Genomic DNA, 20,924 nt, shown 5'->3' on the forward strand with positions numbered 1-20,924 from the left:
AGTCAGCATTAAATATGTAAGAAATAAAACACAACAGGGGAAAAGTGTTGTCCCTGGTGCCCCCATGGTCGAAACAACGCTGTCAAAGTGCCCTCTAGGATTTCCCTATGATAGACAAAATATGATAAAGTGCCCACTAGGGTTCCCCTATGGCAGATAAAATATGATAAAGTGCCCTCTAGGATGCAACTATGGTAGATAAAATGTGATAAAGAGCCCTCTAGGATGTCTCTATGGTAGATAAAACATGATTAAGTGCCTACTAGGGTGTCCCTATGGTAGATAAAATGTGATAAAGAAAATGCCCTAATGGCTGCCCTTCAAATGGAAGAAAAAAAAAGTATGTTTTTTTTTTCTTTTAATCTGCTATGTGCTAGAAAACATGATGCCTTCTAGGGTGAAGTATAAGTGATGCAGTGCCCTACAGGATTCCTCTGCATGTAAGGAAACATGATGAAGTGCCTTAAAGGGTGCCCTTCCAGTGGAGCCCCACTGCGTGTAAGAGGTGCCCTTTTAATTTATTTTGCCCCACCCCTTGGACAGCCTGTGCCCACCCCATCCCTGTGTAAGCTGTTACTATAAAACCAATAACGTATTAAAATAAACGCATCAATATAAACCTGTGATTTATGTTACAGCTGGAGCTACTGTCAGAGCTGCTGTTATAGAAAATCAGTCAGCACCTTCTGACCAGTCAGAATCAAGCATTCAATCTCAGCATGATATATTTTAGATAAACCCAAGTCTAATGCTAAAAACAATAAAAATGGGCACAAAACCATAAATATGTAATGAATACACACCATACCTTTACAGTTGATGTCAAATTTTGCTTCTTCTTTTATTTTAGACATCAGAAGCCTTTGAATTCCTGGCAGGTTCCCATTTCTGGCATCCTGGAGAAATTGCTCCTCTGTATCCAGCTCCTCCATTACTTTAAAAGAAAAAAGAAAAAAGAAAAAAGAAAAAAAAAAAACCCACAAACATTAGCGGCCCAAATACTAACCCCTGAGGAACACCACAAATACTTTTTTTTAGACAGAACTGCAGGCAATCCATGTTTCTGAGACCAGTTGTGGTGTTAAAAGACTGACTAACGTACTTACTGGGCATATAGCACAGTATACACACCGAGCTAATTAACACCAAGTCCTCAATGGTAACATTCTTCAGAGGACATTCGATAAAATGCAGGATTATTAACAATGAGAAAATCATTTAAAACAACCTACACTAACCTAGATTATGAACAATACATAGCTATATGTTCCTCATATCAAATACTATGAATTACACTGTATGGCCAAAAGTATGTGAACACCTGATCATCACATCCATATCTTGTTCTTCCCCAAAGTGTTGCCACAAAGTTGGAGGAACAAAATTGTATAGAATGTCTTTGTGTGCTGTAGCATTAAGATCTCCCTTCAGTTGAACTAAGAGGCTGTTCCAGCATGATAAGGTCCCTGTGCACAAAGCGAGATCCATAAAGACACAGATCCATAAAGACACAGATCCATAAAGACACAGTCCGAGCCCTGATCTCAAGCCCACTGAACACCTCTGGAATGAACTGGAATACTGACTGTGCTCCAGGTCTTCTTATCTGATATCAGCCTGATCTCACTAATGCTCTTTTGGCTGAATGGGCAGATCACCACAGACACTCTCCAAAATCTAGTGGAAAGCCTTCCCCAAAGAGTGCTGACTGTTATAACAGCAAAAAGGGACTAAATCTGGAATAGGAAGTAACAAGCAAATTGTGGGTTGCACATCTGAACTTTTTGCTGTCGATTTAGTTATGTCTCTTAGTTAGGTATGTCTCTGTTATTTTAGTTACTATTTGAAAATTATTAGCATGTAATTTAAATATGTTCAGGTCATATAGTTCAATAAAAATGGACTTCTGGCTGCATCTAAACATGTGAGATAAATCCCGTGTGATCCCATCCCATGTGACTATAAGAAAGGCCTTGGTACACTTTCTAAAAGAGATAGCATGATGCCACTCCTTCTTCTGAGATACCTTGAGTATCAGCCGATAGTGATACCCATCTGATATTATCTTCTTTAAAAACTAAGTTTTAAAATGTTTTTTTTTTTTTACTGAAACATTTCACAGTTAAATATTTTCATACAATAATCACTTACAATGTAAATACTACATAAAGTATGAAGTAAAAATATAATAAAAATCAATCCTAACAAACAAAAAAAACCCAGTCAAGTCTCTTTATATGTAAACATTTCCAGTTCCTAAAAGACATTACTTTTCCCAAATCCAATTCCAATCTTTGCGGTTATTACAGGAACCGATATCCATCTCGCCATTTTTTTGCTGGTATCAGCTGATACTGATACTGGGTGTCACACTGGTGCCATCTCTCCTTCCCAATCCCTCCAAGTAAAATCATTACATTAATGTCATATTATTTTCCTCTTTGGTTTGAACAGGAACAAGCACCCCATATCTCCTAGACTCACAGACTATTTATAGAAAAAAGTGTATAATAAAACTATTTTGTTGACACACCTAAAATGTTAAAATTACCAAAAAAAAAAGTCACACTGATAAATTCTATCATATATACAGTATACTACAGCATTTATCTGTTATTTCCTCTTCCTTTTCCTTTACCCATAGTGACAATATACCCAGAAAAGAAGCAGAGAAACCACCGTCTTGTGACTTCCTTACCCTGAAAATAAAAATGCTGTTGTGAGGCAGTGCAGCACATGACGCTGGTTTGTTTTACATGACTTTTCACAAAAATGTTGAAAGTAGCTTATCCAAAGACAATTCTACCTTTTATTACGAAAGAGCTTTGTAATACTGCAACATGTGTGACTTTGCCTGTAATTATTACTGAATTTGAAGCACATGGTTACTGCAATGTGCCTTAATTACAAACAGCAGTGGAATCAGGCTTCACATTCAGGGAAGGGTTTAAAGGAATAAAACACTCAGTTAGGAGAATGGTGGTGTGATGTATCCTGACACAACAATTATTATATTTTGTATAACATTATGTCCTGAAGTTTTAATCCACATATAGAATTACAATTTTGAATTTATTAATGAACATGTCGTACCTTATTTTCCTGAATCTGTATTTCCCTGTATCGCATCCGTCCATCACATGAATTCAAAAAAGAAAGAAAAAGAATTTTTTAAAACTATAATTTTCCCAGCAGGCAAAAAAACACTTGTTGCAATTTTTTTTTAATTTTCTTTTATATTGTGAAAGATGATATATCTGTATGTTCCTGTATTTCATCTTTCCATAATGATTATTTAAAAAAAAAGAAAAGAAAAAAGAACTAAAGAAAATGTGAAGAAACAGGTTAGTTTCTGTTATCATTTACATTATAACAACTATAAACAGACTCTTCTTCTCTGTCTTGAATTTAATAAGACACAAGGTTGCAGCTTGTCACGTTACCGAGAAACTGCGAAGCGTAAACTTCTCTGTCTTTTCCGTAGCAAAACACGAACTGACTCTTACTGAACACTGCACACACAGCATGGCTCTTAAATCTCTCCAAATCCAGCTCTGATGTGGACATGCTTTAGTTCATAATAATGGCTCTGTTTAAGTTCCTGGTTAGACCAGAAACCTTTCTTTTCTTACAAGGAGAGTTTTGTGAGATGAGTGTGTCACTGATGTGTAACTGCTCTGATGGACATTTAGTCGTCGTGTGGACTTACACTTATTGATGCTACATTTTGGAACAATATTACATCTTGTGTTTAGAAGTGTAGGACTTGCAACTCAAGATTTTAGACACATTTGTTACTTGCAAGTGACTTCCTCCCTCTTCTGCTAGTGTCTTGATCTGATTAGAACTTAAATGCTATTGGAAATTTAAAAAAAGAACAAACAGTCTCAGAATTCCCAGCAGCCTTAGTGCTGCACAATGACATCTTGCTTTATTGATGTCCTTTGTTGGTTGTGCGTACAATATAAGATGAAAAGCAGTAAATCCTATCTTCTTATCTTCTAATCACAGCACTGTTGGATTCCTGAATCTGATTGGTCAGAAGGTATTGATTAATTTTCTATAACAGCAGCTCTGACAGTAGTGCAGCTATAAACCTTTGGTGGCAGACCATCCAATTTTTTCAGTAATCAAAAGTATAGGAACGGATAGACTTAAAGTAAATAACACTTAGTATTTGGTTGCATATCCCTCACTTGCAATAACTGCATCAAGCTGGCGACCCAGTGACATCACCAAACTGTTACATTCTTCTTTTGTGATGCTTTTCCAGGCTTGTATCACAACTTCTTTCAGTTGTTGTTTGTTTTGGGGGGTTTCTCCCTTCAGTCTCCTCTTCAGGAGGTGAAATGCTGCTCAGTTGGGTTAAGATCTGGTGATTGACTTGGCCAGTCTTAAACCTTCCACCTTTTCCCCCTTCTTTCTTCTTCTTTTTTGTTCTTTGTTGTATTGGCAGTGTGTTTTGGGTTACTGTCTTGCTGCATGATGAAGTTCCTCCCGATTATATTGGATGCATTTCTCTGTAAATTGGCAGGATGTTTCTGTAGACTTCCGAATTCATTCTGCTGCTACCATCATGAGTTACATCATCAGTAAAGATTAGTGAGCCCATTCCAGAAGCAGCCATGCAAGCCCAAGCCATAACACTACCTCCACCGTGCTTGACCTGTGAGCCTGTATGTTTTGGATCATGAGCAGATCCTTTCTTTCTCCACACTTTGGATTTTGGTAGAGATTAATCTTGATTTCAGAACTTTTGTGGTTTATCTCTGTACTTCTTTGCAAATTTCAATCTGGCCTTCTGACTCTTACTGCTGATGAGTGGTTTGGACTCTATATTTCTGCTCTCAAAGTCTTCTTTGAACGGTGGATTGTGATACTTTCACCCTTGTCCTATGGACATTGTTGGTTATGTCACTGTCTGTTTTTGGCTTTTTTCTTTTTCTTTTTTCCTTTTACCTGTTTTTATAACATTAATGGAAGGAGTCTCCAGTGTCAGCACTTTGTAACAGTCAGTAAGAGATCAGGACAAAGTCAACACTTTTGAAACAAACAGTTTCTCAGCAACATGACAAGCTGCAGGTTTTTTTTAATCTTATTAACTTCAAGAGAGAGAAAAGAGAGATGCTCTTAAATATACATTAAATATAACTACAAATGGATAAAACATACAACCTGTCATTCTTTACTGAATAAAAAAAATAATCATTGACAAATTGCTGTGGTATATGAGGAATAAAACACTTCTGCATATGCTGTTAAAGGAAAATAATCAACTCAAAGTTTATACTTGTCTTCTGTGAGTGTGCGGGATTTAACCACATGCAGATTTCCACTCTAAAGCCATCAGCAAAAGTGTTTTGGAGAATTAAAATGTCACTTTCATGCCTCGCTCCTAGCCTAATATCTACTTAAAACCTAAGATCTTTTATCATTTTACTATTAAATGTGTATTGTTGCGATAATTGATCTGTCTACTAAAAATTAACATTTAATAGCATGTCAGGATGTGACTATTTGTGAAATCCAGATATCCAATTAACTTTCATCAGATAATTTATATATATATATATATATATATATATATATATATATATATATATATATGTATGTATGTATGTATGTATGGAGAGAGAGTGAAAAGTTGATTTAATTTACACTAGTGATAAACTTCAGATGAAATCCACAAGCACTACAACATCAGAAATAAACATTAGATATCCACAAGCACTACAACATCAGAAATAAACATTAGATATCCACAAGCACTACAACAACAGAAATAAACATTAGATATCCACAAGCACTACAACATCAGAAATAAACATTAGATATCCACAAGCACTACAACAACAGAAATAAACATTAGATATCCACAAGCACTACAACAACAGAAATAAACATTAGATATTATACTACAGGCTTATTTAAAGGAAATGATATGCGTATTACAGTCCTGTATATATAATGAGGTCAATAATATCGTGACTGGGTAAAAAATATTCGTCAAAAAAAATAAATCTACAATGTGATTAACCTTTACTAAGAGAGAAAAAAATAGAAAAAATAAAACGTATTTTTCTTTTTTTGCCTTTTTTTTTGGCTAGCTAGAGACTTTCAGGTTTTTTTTTTTTGTTTGTTTGTTTGTTTTTTTTTGGTTTGTTTGTTTGTTTTGTTTTATTTTTTACATTATTGCTAGGCATACTGAATATTTCTTATTGATATTTGAACTTTACTTACCGCAGTGTGGGGTTTTATCACATGGCTTTGCCTTCCGACCTAAAGTGACGTATCATAGTGAGAAAAATAATAATAATTAAAAAAATATATATCCTCAAGTTTCTATATTTCTACACATAGATGAGCTATGTAATTCCTCACAGTGCTGAACTCTTACTATTTTAAATTATTCTATATATTTAAACGCTTTTTGCTTCCTATTCCTGAAGTCACTGTATTTTTGCTGAACAATTTCCCCCAACAGACAGCAAACGGCATCAAAACACAGAATTACAACCAGCAGTTTAACAGCTGACCACGGGCTCACTACCAAATCCCTCCTTACTGTAGATGAAGTGCTCGCTGTAGGGTGTATGAGCTACTATTTCGTACTCTAGGTAGTGCGCGCACATAGGACGCCAAGAGTGATTTCGTATTCGGCTCGTCAGAGGAGGTTAATCAGCACTTCCGGGTTTTAAATAACAAAATTCCTTTTTCAAAATAAAAGAAATTTCACTATGAAATTTCACAACTTCAGGTTAACTCTCTTTCATAACGTGATTTTAATGGCATTAAAAAATTGCAAATTTTTTATTGTACGTGTTGTCACCTGTGGTTTAAAAGTCTAATAAACTTAGAAATGTTTACATTAATACACCTTTAAAAAATCACCTTAATATTGATATTGACATACAGCTGGCCAGAATCAACCTTTAACTTTTAAATTTTTGAAGAAATACAAACATTAATCAACTGAAATCTCAATGTTTACCTGCCAGATAAATATAATTCCTAATTACAATTACTTATTTTTAATTTGTAATCTTTTATAATCTTTTCTTAGTTTTTTTTTTTTTTTTTTTTAATTGAAGCCACTGCTGTTGTTTTATTTTGACAATGGTCGTCTGACAACACTGAAGCGGTTCAATCACTGGCTGAATCTCAAATCACCTAATATAAAACATGAAGTGCCCTGCGTAGATTGTAAGCGCCTACTCATTTATCAACTTTCTAGGGCGCTTGAATAGGGGAAGTTGAGCGCTATTTGGAATTGTGCCAAAATGGCTGCGGTCGTGTCAGACGGAGTTTCAGCTCCTTTACCTGGAAGATGCGCCTTTTACGTGGCGAAAAAGAAACGTTACTGCAAAATGGTGGTTGGAAACGGAAAAAAGTTTTGCGGTGAACATGGAAATGCAGTATGTTTTTTAAAACTTACCGTGAAATATGTATTCTGTCCAACTTTTCTGGCTAGCCTGTTAGCCACATGCGTGTGAAGTGAACTGGCACTTGCTGAATTCCTTCACGTGCGTCTTGTTTGTTTGTTTGTTTGTTTGTTTGTTTGTAGGATGCAGATAGTGAGAGAAAACGGATCCCCTGCCCTCTGGACCCAAAGCAGTAAGTTAAGTTTAAAGCATATGAAAACAGCTGAGGTGGTCTCTGCACACATTCCTCACTAATCTACAGGTCAATAAACAGTTCAGTGCTGAGATTTTGTAAACCTCACTTATTGAAGAAAATTATAATAATTTAAAAAAAAAATATATATATATATATTTTTAAAGCGAATATTTTTTTCTTCTGACAGCACTGTGTTTGAAGACAGTTTGGCAAAACACCTGAAAAAGTGTAATTCGAAGGAGAAGCCCAAACCTGTGAGTATTTCATCTTTAACAAGACTTTTTTCTTTCTCTCTTTTTTTTTTCCATTTCTAACAGCACAGGTATAATATGTTTATTTGCCTGATTGTAGTGAGGATGTGAATATTAACATCATTCCATATGGAATGTAGCACATTTTGAGCAACTGCTACATAAATACATAAATGGGATTGTTTCTGGTCTTTGATGGTGATGTGCAAAATAATTAAACAATCTATTTAAGGTACATAAAGAAAAAAAAAAAAAGGAAAAATCCAATCTGAACATGTTGCATATTAGACTTTATAATTATCATGTGATCTCCAATGATGTCCAAGGTTGACTTTTTTTTTTTATGTCATTTTAAGATCCACTCATTGACAAGTTTCTCTATTTTCACTTTGATTAACAGTTTCCTACATTACCCACAATGCCGTTCGACTCCTGCTGATAGTAGTACAGATTTAAACTCTGCCTAAAAAGAGCGATGCAGCGCCACTTTAGTCCTTTAGTCTGTCCAGCTCTCTCACCTCCTCATCTGTACACTCTGCTTAAACAGATCAGCTTCCAAAGCTTTAACTTTCACACTAATAACACTGTCAAAGCCATCATCGCACTCATCATCTTGTAGATCGCTAACTAGCCAAGTCATATAGCTGCAATGCATTCTGGGACTTTGAGTCTGTGTCTTCACTACTTCTAAGCTGGATTACTCATTAATAATATGGCAGTTGGTGAAAATGATGAGTGAGAAAGGAAGCTCTGGCTCTTTTGTTTTCAGAAGCTAACAGCAAAACATGTCTGTAACGTTTGATCGTTGAAATGTTTTCTTCTGTTGAATGCCTTTGTAACTGTGCTAGCTATAACAGCCTCCCCCTGTGACATCAGAGTCACACAGCCACTAACTTCTCACAGGAATAACGAAAATATAGCCCCAACCAACAGATTATCACCAGACTCACTAAACACATCACAAATATTTTAATATAAACATACAGAATGTGTTTCAGGCTTGAGATTTCCTTTCATTTCAGAGTATCCTGTATGTTCATCTTGTCTGATTTGTTTTTAAGGTTTACTATGTGAAAGACATCAATGCTGGGTCTGTAACTGAAGAGGAAAACACCATAGATGAGGTAAAAACAATTTGCGCTCATTTACGTGTACTCGTACCTATCAGATGGTAGTATGAGACCTGCTTATGTTCCCCTCATGATTTTAATTACTTTCTTGTTGCATGATGAATTGTTTTGCAAAAAAGTATTTTATTTTATCCTTTCAACGGATAACGAAAGGATTTTGTCCTTTCTAAAATGCTGATATTTGTTGAAGGTGGCCATTGCTGAGCGATCTAAAGAGGAGCTGGATAGTTTTATTCAGAAACTGAAGACTGCATTGAAAGGTATGTGTAGGTTAAGAAGGCCCCTTTAAAAAAAAATTGCTAAATTAGGACCTTAGCTAGTCCTACATAAAGGGGAATCTTCTTCAAATCATTAATGGAACAGTTTGGTGAAAATGTAGATTTACATTTGATTTTTCAATGCACGAATCAGGCCTGAGTAATGCATGGAGTTAAAGGTGGGACGAGTAGCTTTCTTCCACTATCACTGTTTTATCATTCCATTTCCTCACTTTCTCAGGATTAAACACAGAACCTGACACTAGCCTTCTCTTTCATCCGGCTTTAAACGAAGCTCTTAACGATCCCAAGAATGGGAACTTTGCTTTTAAACATCTCAAGCAGCAGGTAATATTCAACAACAACGCAGCTAAAAAAATGTAAATCTTAAATCTTACTGTACATGAACATGTGTTGTGTGTTTAACAGGCCTCGATCCTGGGGAACATGGAGGCTCTGGAGCTGCTCGGGTCAGAGAGGTGTTATGTGGAGTTTGGTGCTGGAAAAGGTAAACTCTCCCACTGGATTCACGTTGCCCTTCAGGAAGCCAAGAACGTCCACTTCCTGTTAGTGGAGAGGTCCAGTACTCGCTTTAAGGTATGCATTTTCAAGCACTACTCTAAAACTCAGCCACTAAAACACAATCACCTCTTTCTTTAAAATCCAGTCACAGAGGCCACACCTCTTTCTTTAAAATCCAGTCACAGAGGCCACACCTCTTTCTTTAAAATCCAGTGACAGAGGCCACACCTCTTTCTTTAAAATCCAGTGACAGAGGCCACACCTCTTTCTTTAAAATCCAGTGACAGAGGCCACACCTCTTTCTTTAAAATCCAGTCACAGAGGCCACACCTCTTTCTTTAAAATCCAGTCACAGAGGCCACACCTCCTTATTTAATATCCAGTCACAGAGGCCACACCTCTTTCTTTAAAATCCAGTCACAGAGGCCAGACCTCCTTCACTGAAAACACACCTTCACTAAAACTCAGTCACAGAGGTCATGTCTCCTTCTCTAAAAGCCAGTCACACTGTCACTGTAGTATAAAAGTAATAAAGCACTTTGTGGTGTCCTGTTATAGAAAAATATTCAACTCTGGAGTGCTAACAGTAACATTTCACACCACCCTGTCATACTATTTTTCCTAAAATAGCACAACCATGGAGTTAAACCTTATATAACTGATAATAAGATTTCACATCATGCTTGTGTTATATTAAAAAAATCACTGTTATTGCTGTTTATTGTTTTAGGTTACATTTTTGTTTGTTTGTTTGTTTTTGTCTGTTCTTCATTTCTAAAATGCATTTTTTTCCTCATTTGTTAAGGTAGATGGCAAACACAAAAACACAGACTCGACATTCGACAGGCTGCAGGTTGACATTCAGCACCTCGACTTAAGTGAGTGATGATTTTTCACCTAAACTAGGAAATATACAGAGAGATATACAGTACATGTGTGTAATAATCTTTTCACTTCCTTTGACATCCTTTAGGCAGAGTGCCATTTTTACAAGAAAAGCGACTTCCTGTAATTGCAGTGGGCAAACACCTGTGTGGCGCAGCAACAGGTGAGTTAATTCTGGTTAATTATGACCTTCTGCCTGTTTTCTTATAGGTCATAACCAGGCTTTTTCGGCATGTTCTTCACAGATTTGGCTCTGCGATGTTTATTTGAACGCAGTGCAAAAGACAAAGACAGTGAGCCTCCCACTAAACGTATAAAACTGCAAGAAGAAGAAGAAGGAGGTGAGGAGGCGATGCTTGGGTCTGAGAGCAGCGAGGAGGTTGTGGTGTCGGGGCTCGCTGTTGCACTCTGCTGCCATCATCGCTGTGACTGGAGGCATTATGTAGGAAAGGACTTTTTCCGGGAGCGAGGTCTTGGAGCCACAGAGTTTTCAGCTTTCCAGCGCATGTCCAGCTGGGCAACATGTGGCATGAGCAGAATCAAATCCTCCTTAAATCCTGAGAAATCATCACAAGAGTACTTCAAAGATGAAGAAGAAGAAGAGGGTGAACATGAAGGGAGTTCTGAAAACATACCTGATCATCTCAACAAGTGAGGGTTTATTAATTAGAGCAGATGAAGCCTTTATTGAGAGAGAGAGAGACCCAAACAGAGATATGTAGAGACAACGAGATGGACAGAGAGACAAAGAGACAGGAAGAGACTAAGCGTTGGAGAGATGGAGAAAAACAGATGGGAAGGGAAGTGAAAGACCGCAAAATGGAGAGAGATGGGCAGAGAGAAATAGACAACAATGGAGAAATAGACAACAATGGAGTGACAGAGAGAGAGATGACAGAGGGAGACAGGAAGATGGAGAAAGAGACAGCGAGAGGGAGAGACATGGAGACAGTGAGGAAAAACATTGTGAGAGATGGCAAGATGGAGAGAGAGAGATACAGAGTGTAAGACAGTCAGGGATAGTGATAGAAAGAAAAAGAGAGAAGAGAGGCGAGCAGAGGGGGAAGAAGACAGAGATGAGAGCGATATGGAAAGATGGAGAGAGAGACACACACAGAGAGACTGACTGCGAGTGAGATAGAGAGAGAGAGACACACTCACACAGACTGACTGCGAGAGAGATAGAGAGAGAAAGAGACAGAGAGAAAGCAGTGCCTCTTTGCGTATCTCTCTTCAGGCATCACTGTAATTTTTGGGCCAAAAGCTCTATGGCTAATTTATTTCCTTTTCCATCAAAAGTGTAAAGTGTGATCGAGGCTGGTACAACATCTTTGTTGCCTTAAAGTGATTCCCATTTTAACAAAACTGTACCCAAGTCAACAAAGTGTTGTGTGGATGGTTTCTGCTGCATGAACACAGTGCTTGTTAGCTGATGAATGTCCTGGGTTGATTGTGTTCTCAGTAATAACTGTGTGTGTGTTTTCCCTGTTCCCTGTAGTGCTGTTTCAGCAGAGGAGCGTGAGCACATCGGACGCCTGTGCAAGACGCTGATCAACCACGGCAGGCTGCATTACCTCCAGCAGCGAGGCTTCAAATCCAGCCTCAGATACTACACCAGCCGAGACGTGTCTTTAGAGAACGTGCTTCTGACTGCGCTTCCCAGCTAAACACACAAACTCTTCAGACGCAGACACACAACAAAAAATAGTGATGAGTTCATTTTTAGTTTTCTCTTTTAAGGACACAGTGGCAGCAGCAGAGAACAAAACAGCACTCACTAGTCCTAGACTAGAGAGGCGTAACACATCTTTGCAGGACGTGCAGGACAGATGGGACAGGACAGGTTCATCAGGACAGGAGGCAAAAGCGACAGTAGCAGCCAGCATGCAGGACTGAGTCACGCCACTTCCTCTATCGTACCCTCCAGCGTCACATTTAGCATTGATGTATAAGTCTGGGATCCTGAAACACATTTTTGATGGACAGCAGGTCATTCACAGACTGTGCAGGTTTCTTTTTTTATTATTATTTTATTGAAAAAAAAAAAACTATCCTAGCATTTGTGTGCACAGTGCACATTGAGTATGGCATAACCTCTTTTGCGGGCTTCATGGATGTAATGGTGCATAAATTCTCGGCCGAACATCTCTCTATCATTCTCCTCCTCTGCCACGTCCTCTTTTAGGTCGGGAAGAGTCACGTCGTATGTCAGAGGGTTGTCTCTGAAATTTACAAACCTGCCAAAAACAGTCTATTATTTTAAAAATTCTGTCAATCAATAAAACGTGAATTGGACAGTCTCTATCCAGAATATGAAAGTGAATTGTATTTGCGTTTGGTCTGACTGCTGCTTTGTCTGAAACATTTGAAAAATGTAGTTTTTTGGGGGGTGTCACGTATCACCATGATCGTCAATGCAACAAATAAACCATACATGTTGGCACATCTGCAGTTATATATTTATATATTTTTCTGTTTTCTGCCATCATATAAGAACGGTGTGTACCTGAGGTTGTTCATGCCCTCCATCAGTGGAGGAATGTCTCTCAGCTTGTTCTTGCTGAGCACCAGCGTGTCCAGGTTGTGCATGCGGCTGATGTTATCTGGCAGATACTCCAGCTCATTTCTCTGGAGCCACAGTGTGTGCAAATTCTCCATCCTGGATCAAATAGGAAATAAATTTTTACATTTTTTACAAAATTACATTTGTATGGCATTTAATTTAGCAATGGCAACAAGAGCAGCTAGAGCAGGGAAAGCCAATGTTGTTTACAGAGACCTGCTCCATGATGACATGTATCTATCATAGGCTGAATGATTGATAAATGATGCCTAGGTCAGGGGTAAGGACAAAATTGTGTGACTAGAGTTTGTGTACCTGTGGATGTCGTTTGGTAGGCTCTCCAGTCTGTTCCCACCCATGTCCAACCACTCAAGAGCAGGAAGATTGACTACACACTCAGGAATTGTGCTGAATTGATTCATTGAGAGGTCCAAGTGGTGTAGTTTCTTCAGATTACTGAGCTGAGAAACCAATAACAGAAATGGCATTCTGTGAAGATGTCCCTGTTAGAACCAAAACAACCAGTCTGAGAGCATCTGAGCGAGGTGGTCTCGGGCCACTTCTCAGTGAACTTCAATGAGAGAGAGAGATTCTGAATCGGCTTGACTGCAGGAAGTGAATCAAACAGATCATTTGTGTTTTGGGTTGCAGCTTTTTTCTTTTTTTTTTTTCTTCTTGGAAGTATGTGAGCTAAACTGAGCCGAAGGACAGAGCTGTAGAGCTGCAGAAATGCCATGTGTTGTGAAGATTTGGCTGAATAAAAAGATGCTGGATATAAAACACAAAATGGTTTAAACCAGTTATTTATCTAATTATTTATTAAGTCCTGGCTCCATATTCTCTGTGCATGGGTGATTTATCTATTTATTTATTTTTTTTGGTGATTTCTACACCTGATACAATAGCGAGAGTATGGGAGTAGGTGTTCCTGGTATACTGGCGACTCGCTGTATAGCATCTAGATCCTTTTTATAGATGATGTAACTGTTGCCGGGTTCATACGATACAAGTTTTGGCCCAATTGTGTTGTTGCAGATAAAAGCTGCCCACAGTGAAAGATGTCTTTGGTCATGAGTTGAGATTTGCAGTCTATTTATCAGAACATGTTAAAATTGTATAAAAGCCACCAATGGGAGACCTACTACCTTTTGTGGAAGCTCATCCAGATCCCGGTTCATTGCCAGTTCCAGTCGCTCCAAACACTCACAGCTGCACAGTTCCTCAGGTACACAGTTCAGTCTGTTGTAACTCACAAGTAGCTCTCGTAACCGGGTTAGCTTACCTGGTGAGAAGACCATGATGGAAACATATAAAGACACACCACTGTCATATAATACCCCAGTGGTTCTTGGAGAACCTGTGCCTTGCATGTTTTAGAATTTTCCCTGATTAGAACGATCAGAAAAGGGAAAGCAACAAAATACACAGAGCAGAGATACTCCAGAACCAGAATTAGCCCATACTGACCGATTTCTTTAGGAATTTCCGTGATTGCGTTGCGGGACAGGTCGAGAACGATAAGGCTCTGAAAGCTAGAGATGAAGCGTGGGATCTTCTGAAGCCCTGTCCGGTGAAGCTGCCATTCCTGAATCTGAGAGAGCTGGACCAGAGCTGCAGGAAGAGTCTGCAAATCCACATCTGTGAAACTCTATGGTGAGGTAAAGGAAAAAAAAATCCAATTCAGAGTTTCTGGAGGTACCTTCCACTCTTCGTTTTCAATGCGAAGGATGACCCTCCCATCCTCAGTCACAATTTTTTCCTTTAACTTGGCCAAGGTGATCCGATCCTCCCATGCCCCCGTCAATCTGTGTAATAGAGAGTAAAAAAAATAGAAACATCTCTTTGGGTTTCTTCGATTTTCAGCATAATTGTTTTTTTTTTTGTTTGTTTTTTTTTTTGTTTGTTTTTTTTTTTGGATATAGACTGGGTGTGCCCAGATCCATTGTTGCTAAGGCTCCACTAACTGCTAAGGCACCACTGCTTAATGATTCTGAACCTTTACAAGACTTCATTAGAAGACTTGCGGTGATTTGACACTTGGTCAAATACTTGAGTCTGCACCAAGGACCTACAGATACTCGGCTTTGAATTGTCTTATTTATAACCATGAACTAATCCTTAATGGTTAAGTATTAAAAGGTAACTGCTGTTGCCATTCAGTTGTGTTTGTTGCTTATCCAGACCTTTGTAAGAAAGAAATTTTGTGTAATTGGACCCTTATAAAGTTTAGTTGAATTCTACAAAACTAACTCTGTGGAGTCTTCTATAATTTTTTTTATTTATTTATTTATTTAAAAATATGGGGTAAATTCAGATGTATTGGGACATTTACTGAATTTCCATGTTGTCTAAGCTTTCTTTCCGTTAATAAAAGAAAATACTTCAACACATGATAAATTTCTGAATTCTTCATGGTGTTGTCTATGTAGATATGAAGGAAGAATGTTTACATCATATTGTGAAGAAGCATGGCTTACCCTGTTGTCAAGAATGATTGAAGGCCATTTTCAATGAGATGTTTGGTCATTTGGGACACATGTTGGTTTAGGCTTTTCCTTTTATCCACAATTACATGTTTTAAAACTTATTTGTTTGTATACTTTGTAATGATATCAATAACTAATATTTCAATAACAGGATTTTTAAAAATCTCCAAATTCATCATCATCATCATATTCTAATACTGTATGAATGCAGTAGACTGAGTAAAATTGACTACATTTTAAGATGTTAGTTTGAGCAACTTATAAATCTTACAGCAGTGGGTATAATAGCAGGTTTTAGAAAATCAATATTTTGCAAATTCATAACCAGTGTTTTCTAAAATTAAGTATGAACAGATTATGAAAACCACCACTAAAATAAGTAATGTTTAGAGTTTATTTCTTGCAGTAGCAGCTTTGATTAAAGTTTGATTTAAAAAAAAAAAATAAACATCAATCTCTAAAATGATCTGAATCACAGTACAGTAAGTAAAACACTGCATACACAGTAGTAGGCCTAAGTAACTTTCGATATTTCCCAGTCTATATTACTCCCCTGATTATGAAGATGTTTCATAAAACACCATTTAATGCACTTTAAATCAATTAATGCATCCATAGTTGTGGGTGTTTCATTTATCCATTCATTATATCAAATCAGTTAAGCCATGTTATTTCCATCAGGCACTTCCACAACAAACATTTGGACTTTCCTTTTTCAGGCCAGAAAATAAATGTTGATAAGTTTAACTGTCCCAATTTACCTGAATTCATCCTACTAGTGATTGTGTTTTATAATTAAGAGTTTGCATTCATTTCCCAGTGATGATCTTCACTGACCTTCCCACAGCCGCTCTCCCTCTCTGCTCTTTCTCTCTGTTCAGCTCCTCCTTGTTCTTCTTTATCCTGGTTTCCCATAAAGCCTTGATGGAGTTCACCGTCCCTAAACACACAGTCACGCCGGTCATGATGACCCTCCACACACCAGCCTGGCTTATAACCTGTATGTCCCAGTGACTCTAACTCTGGTGGGGAAAACACTGTGCTGTGGGGCAACAAATCAAAGAAACCAGAAGACATGGGACAAGATGTCATATTGTAACCAATTCTTTACAATGTGCTCTCTTTACTGAAAAAATTGTACAATTGCTGTAGTGAAGACAGAAGGACTGACACGTAACACTACATAAGTGTGATACCACAATATATTTAGAAACCTATGAAAACAGTCTGCACTTACCACTCTCATCCATTCAAATGGTCAACTTCTGCTGTGTCCTTTAACATATTTTCAAATTTTGTTCTTGCCAGTGTTTTTTTTTTATTCTCACCCGTCTTGTTTCCTTACCAATCCCAGTATGTGCACAATGCTGAAAGAATTCCTGTTTGCTTAAAATCTCATTATCCTGATTGTGTATGTCACTGGCTTTCCCTCATGAAGCGTAACTCTGGGGAGGATCTAAAATTAGACACGGAGCTGAGAACAGAAACGTCACATGGCAGAGCTAGCACAAGAGCAGCTGCCTCCTGACACTCATACCTGACACTCAGACACTCTTATCTACAAAGAATAGCAAAAATATCCAGGTCAGCAATGGGCTTTACAAAGAGTAACGTAATTTAATGGAGACATTTTATAGTTTAATTAGTCTATACACCTTAAAATGGCTGAATTAATCATGTCTTTCACATGACACATCTGTATTTGAACTTAAATTCCAGGTCACTAAACTAACTGAACAGAAACTATATTTTTGAGATTTTTGTTCCAGCGTTCCACAACCCCTCTTTAGTTGAAAACTGGTTAGAACAAAAGAAAAGAATGCTTAATAATTTTACATCTAGTGAATAAAACTGCATAACTGACATTATTAGACTGTACAGCTGAGCATATTTTTTTGACAATTCATTCTTAAAGTCAGTAGATATTTTTCAAGATTGTCCCTAAAAATTCGGCCCTTTCATAAATTAAGTGCGGTCACATCCCCAAACAACCTAGTACAAGCTAGCGTACTAGCTAACTTAATGTAAATTGAAAGTAGTAGTAAATGTTGATAGTCAGTGACACGCTAGCTAGTTAGCAGTTAGCTAGGTGTGACGGAAGGTAGGCCTACACTTCACGATCAGCCAAGAACATGGAGTGAGATTACAGGTAAAGGAATCTCAATATTTCAATATTAAGATAGTGATCATGCACTAAAGAAATGCCATGATTTAATTTAGTATTGAAGCTACATGTATGTGGGTCATTGAGACAATCATTTTGAACGCGTTCACCCTTTTGTGAGACTGAAGGTATCACTTTCACAACATTTGAGTTATTATTGTTAAAAGTAATGCAATTCATGCTTTTCTTTTGAGATACACTCACCAACCAAATTATTAGGAACCCCATTCTAAAACTGGGTAAAATGTGTGATCTGAGATGCTGAGATGCTTTTCTGCTCACCACAGTTGTAAAGAGTGATTATTTGAGTTACTGTAGACTTCCTGTCAGCTCAGACCAGTCTTAGCCATTCTCCTCTGACTTCTCTCAGCGACAAGCCCACAGAACTGCTGTTCAAAGGATGTTTTTTTGTTTTTCGCACCATTCTGTGTAAACTCTAGAGACTGTTGTGTGTGAAAATCTCAAGAGATCAGCACTTTCTGAAATACTCAAACCAGCCCATCTGCCACCAACAACCATGCCATGGTTAAGTCACTGAGATCACTTTCCCCCATTCTGCTGGTTGGTGTAAACATTACCTGAAACTCTTGTCCTGTATCTGCATGGTTTTATGCATTGAGCTCTCTCCATGTGACTAGATGTTTAGATATTTGCATGATGTATAGAGCAGATGTATAGGGCTTTCTAATAAATTGGTTGGTAAATGTACATTACAGTAGGAGGTTAGTGGCTGGGGTGGGTGTGAGATTCCCAGCTTGAATTTTTGTCCCGGCCCTTCTTACTGGCCACTTAAATAGCAGCATAATTCATAAAATTATGATATGCAGCAAGAGCTTCAGTTAATGTTCATCAGAAAAGAAACATCAGAAAAATACTAAAAGTGAGATCTGACATTTGAACAAGTATAGCTGACATCAAGTTTTTCAACTATTACTAATATCTTAACATATCTAATACTTTAATGATATAACCGTTTTTGCTACATGGATTTTTTTTTTTATTAATTTGTCTTATTCATGTTATTTTAAGGGGGAAAATAACTTGCTCACATTAAAAATGTCATGTGACTAGCTTGAATGTCAATCATTATTATTTGAGCAGTAGATGGGAATCGTTTTGCATTGTGAACACAGTACTTAACCCCTGTGCACTCGAGGAAACTTTACGCCCCTGTTGTGTGGTGTCTGAGGAACGTAAATAATGGCCCCCTGTGTTAGGAGGTGGAGTTTACAACACTGGTTCCATCTTATTGTGTGCAGACAGAGCTTTCACCTCCCAAGAGAACATGATGGTAGGATTTTTAGTATTTTATATTTTAAAAAGATATATATGATGCGCTTATTATACACTGACTTGTAGTGTTGTGTAGGAATGCAGTCTAACAGTTTTACTGACTCTTTAAGCAAGAGACTTTTAAGCCTGCTGCAACTACAAAAAAGCGAATCTCCAACCGAGCAGTGAAGAAAGAGACGTCATCACTCAGTACAAGACCTCAACAGGCAGAGGTATGTGAAGAGGCTACAATTATATGTAGATAATATATAAAATGCAGGTGTATTGAATATTAAAGTGGTTAAAGTCTAGGCGACATGCTTCTATATGATGATCTTAATAATGTGATGTACTATAACAATCACGATACTTTGAATATCGTGGTATTGTCAGGCTTCAGTGTTTTAATAACTCATATTCTTACACACTATAATAAAGTACTGGACATTAAAAATTGTTGTTATACCATACTTTAATAATTTTCCAGTATCAGAGGTGTGTGACAGTCAGTAACACGGGCAAGTCTTTAGGACAGAGGAGTTTATGCTTTGGGTTACTCAGTAACATCAGGAGAGAGAAAACAGAGAGGCTGGTGAGGGAACAACTGTTTATAGATGTTGTAGTGTAAGTGAGAACAGGAACTAACTTATTTCATGGACATTAAATGGATAAAAATAATGTAATGTTCTTAATCAATTAAAAATGGTCATCATTGGTAAATTGCTATGGTATCAGAGGAATAACACTCTTCAGGAAGAACTATAGGAAAATATTTTACTTCAGGGTGGAAAAAGTAAATCCACTTCATGATGACGTGGATTATTTTCTTATAACAGCACAGCCCGAAGTGTGTTATTCCTTACTTATTATAGCCATAGTTTCATTTACACTCATTTTCCTAGCTAAATACTTTTTGTAGTAAATCTTTAAATTCTGTTTTTCGTAATAGCACTGTTTTGCCATTTTTATGTCTTCTTAATATTTTTTCATAGTGAGCATACCATTAGATGGTATATCATCAAATAATTAATAATTTATTTGTGAGTAGTTATTAAATGCAAAGAGCTGCTTGGTGATGAGCGTCACTCGTATTTATCAGGTTATCAGATTATCAGATATAACTTTTTTTTAAGGACCTTGTGAAAGAACGCCTTATGCTCCACCAGTCTGTGCCAGATCAGCGCTTCCCCAGCGGTCTGGTGCTCTCCCTGATGAAGCGCCTGGTGGATGAGAGACTCGGTGCCATGGAGTACAGCCCGGCATGTTCGGCCGTGGCCACCGAGCTGTCCGAATCCATTAAAGAGGCAGCGAAAAGCCTCTCCAATGGACGCTATAAACTCATCTGCTGTGTTGCCATCGGGCAGCTCCGCAATTCTGCTGTTTCCTGCTCGAGCCGAGGCATCTGGAGTCCAGACACAGACACCTTCACAGAGTACCTGTTCAAAAACCAGCATCTGTTTGCGCTGTGTGTTCTCTTCGCTGTGTACCAAGAGTAGGCAATGTCAATTCCTGAATTATTGTTACCTTTCAAGATAATAGATATAATTTACAAATGACAAATTTCTGCTCTAACAACTGGTGAAAATTGCTTTATATATTAATAAAAAACCTCAAAAACAAACTCATTAGAATTTTTTTTTTTAATTTTCTCTCAAAAACATAAGCACTACAGTATTTTAGGCCAAAACCTGTTTGCTCTACCAGGAGGTAACATTTTGCCAGACACCTTCACCTGTTCAAAACCCGGCATGTGTCTGTGTTCTCTTCCCCGTGTACT

The 20,924-nt window shown here is 37.6% G+C and overlaps 4 protein-coding genes across 16 annotated transcripts in view; 2 read left to right on the forward strand and 2 right to left on the reverse strand.

The window, feature by feature from the left end:
- The window catches only part of osbpl1a (oxysterol binding protein-like 1A), a 38,385-nt gene extending 30,841 nt beyond the window's left edge, over positions 1-7,544 (reverse strand). For 3 of the 11 annotated variants that reach the window (XM_034308404.2, XM_053237989.1, XM_053237990.1), the window contains exons 1-3: positions 6,566-6,912; positions 6,241-6,279; positions 809-934 (exon numbers count right to left, since the gene is read on the reverse strand). In XM_034308404.2, coding sequence (XP_034164295.2) covers positions 809-934; positions 6,241-6,279; positions 6,566-6,632 — 232 coding nt within the window. In that variant the 5' untranslated portion in view covers positions 6,633-6,912. The other 8 variants (XM_053237991.1, XM_053237993.1, XM_053237995.1 and 5 more) reach the window with 8 other exon arrangements.
- trmt13 (tRNA methyltransferase 13 homolog) lies at positions 7,129-13,346 on the forward strand. Its single transcript, XM_026930503.3, has 11 exons — positions 7,129-7,415; positions 7,565-7,614; positions 7,805-7,871; positions 8,930-8,992; positions 9,189-9,258; positions 9,497-9,603; positions 9,685-9,852; positions 10,583-10,655; positions 10,751-10,825; positions 10,908-11,313; positions 12,161-13,346. Exons 1-11 carry the CDS (start codon positions 7,281-7,283, stop codon positions 12,327-12,329), a joined length of 1,383 nt encoding a protein of 460 aa, XP_026786304.3. The 5' UTR covers positions 7,129-7,280; the 3' UTR covers positions 12,330-13,346.
- lrrc39 (leucine rich repeat containing 39) lies at positions 12,368-17,155 on the reverse strand. Of its 2 annotated transcripts, none has more exons than XM_026930505.3 (9): positions 16,949-17,155; positions 16,549-16,651; positions 14,925-15,030; positions 14,693-14,849; positions 14,371-14,507; positions 13,541-13,686; positions 13,169-13,321; positions 12,757-12,899; positions 12,368-12,624 (listed from the first exon to the last, which is right to left on the reverse strand). In XM_026930505.3, the coding sequence occupies exons 1-9, from the start codon at positions 16,959-16,961 to the stop codon at positions 12,560-12,562; spliced, it is 1,023 nt and encodes a 340-aa protein (XP_026786306.3). In that variant the 5' UTR covers positions 16,962-17,155; the 3' UTR covers positions 12,368-12,559. The 2 variants fall into 2 exon arrangements, with proteins under 2 accessions (XP_026786306.3, XP_026786305.3); XM_026930504.3 differs by having other exon boundaries at positions 16,549-16,753; positions 16,949-17,154.
- Positions 17,156-17,226: 71 nt separating this feature from the next.
- On the forward strand, positions 17,227-20,723 carry LOC113536408 (dynein light chain Tctex-type 5). 2 transcript variants are annotated; one of them, XM_053237999.1, is made up of 3 exons: positions 17,227-19,166; positions 19,279-19,380; positions 20,281-20,723. In XM_053237999.1, exons 1-3 carry the CDS (start codon positions 19,161-19,163, stop codon positions 20,641-20,643), a joined length of 471 nt encoding a protein of 156 aa, XP_053093974.1. In that variant the 5' UTR covers positions 17,227-19,160; the 3' UTR covers positions 20,644-20,723. The 2 variants fall into 2 exon arrangements, with proteins under 2 accessions (XP_053093974.1, XP_053093975.1); XM_053238000.1 differs by having other exon boundaries at positions 20,314-20,723.
- Positions 20,724-20,924: the final 201 nt, after the last annotated feature.

This window comes from Pangasianodon hypophthalmus, chromosome 11 (assembly GCF_027358585.1).
Source record: "Pangasianodon hypophthalmus isolate fPanHyp1 chromosome 11, fPanHyp1.pri, whole genome shotgun sequence".
Lineage (NCBI taxonomy): Eukaryota > Metazoa > Chordata > Actinopteri > Siluriformes > Pangasiidae > Pangasianodon > Pangasianodon hypophthalmus.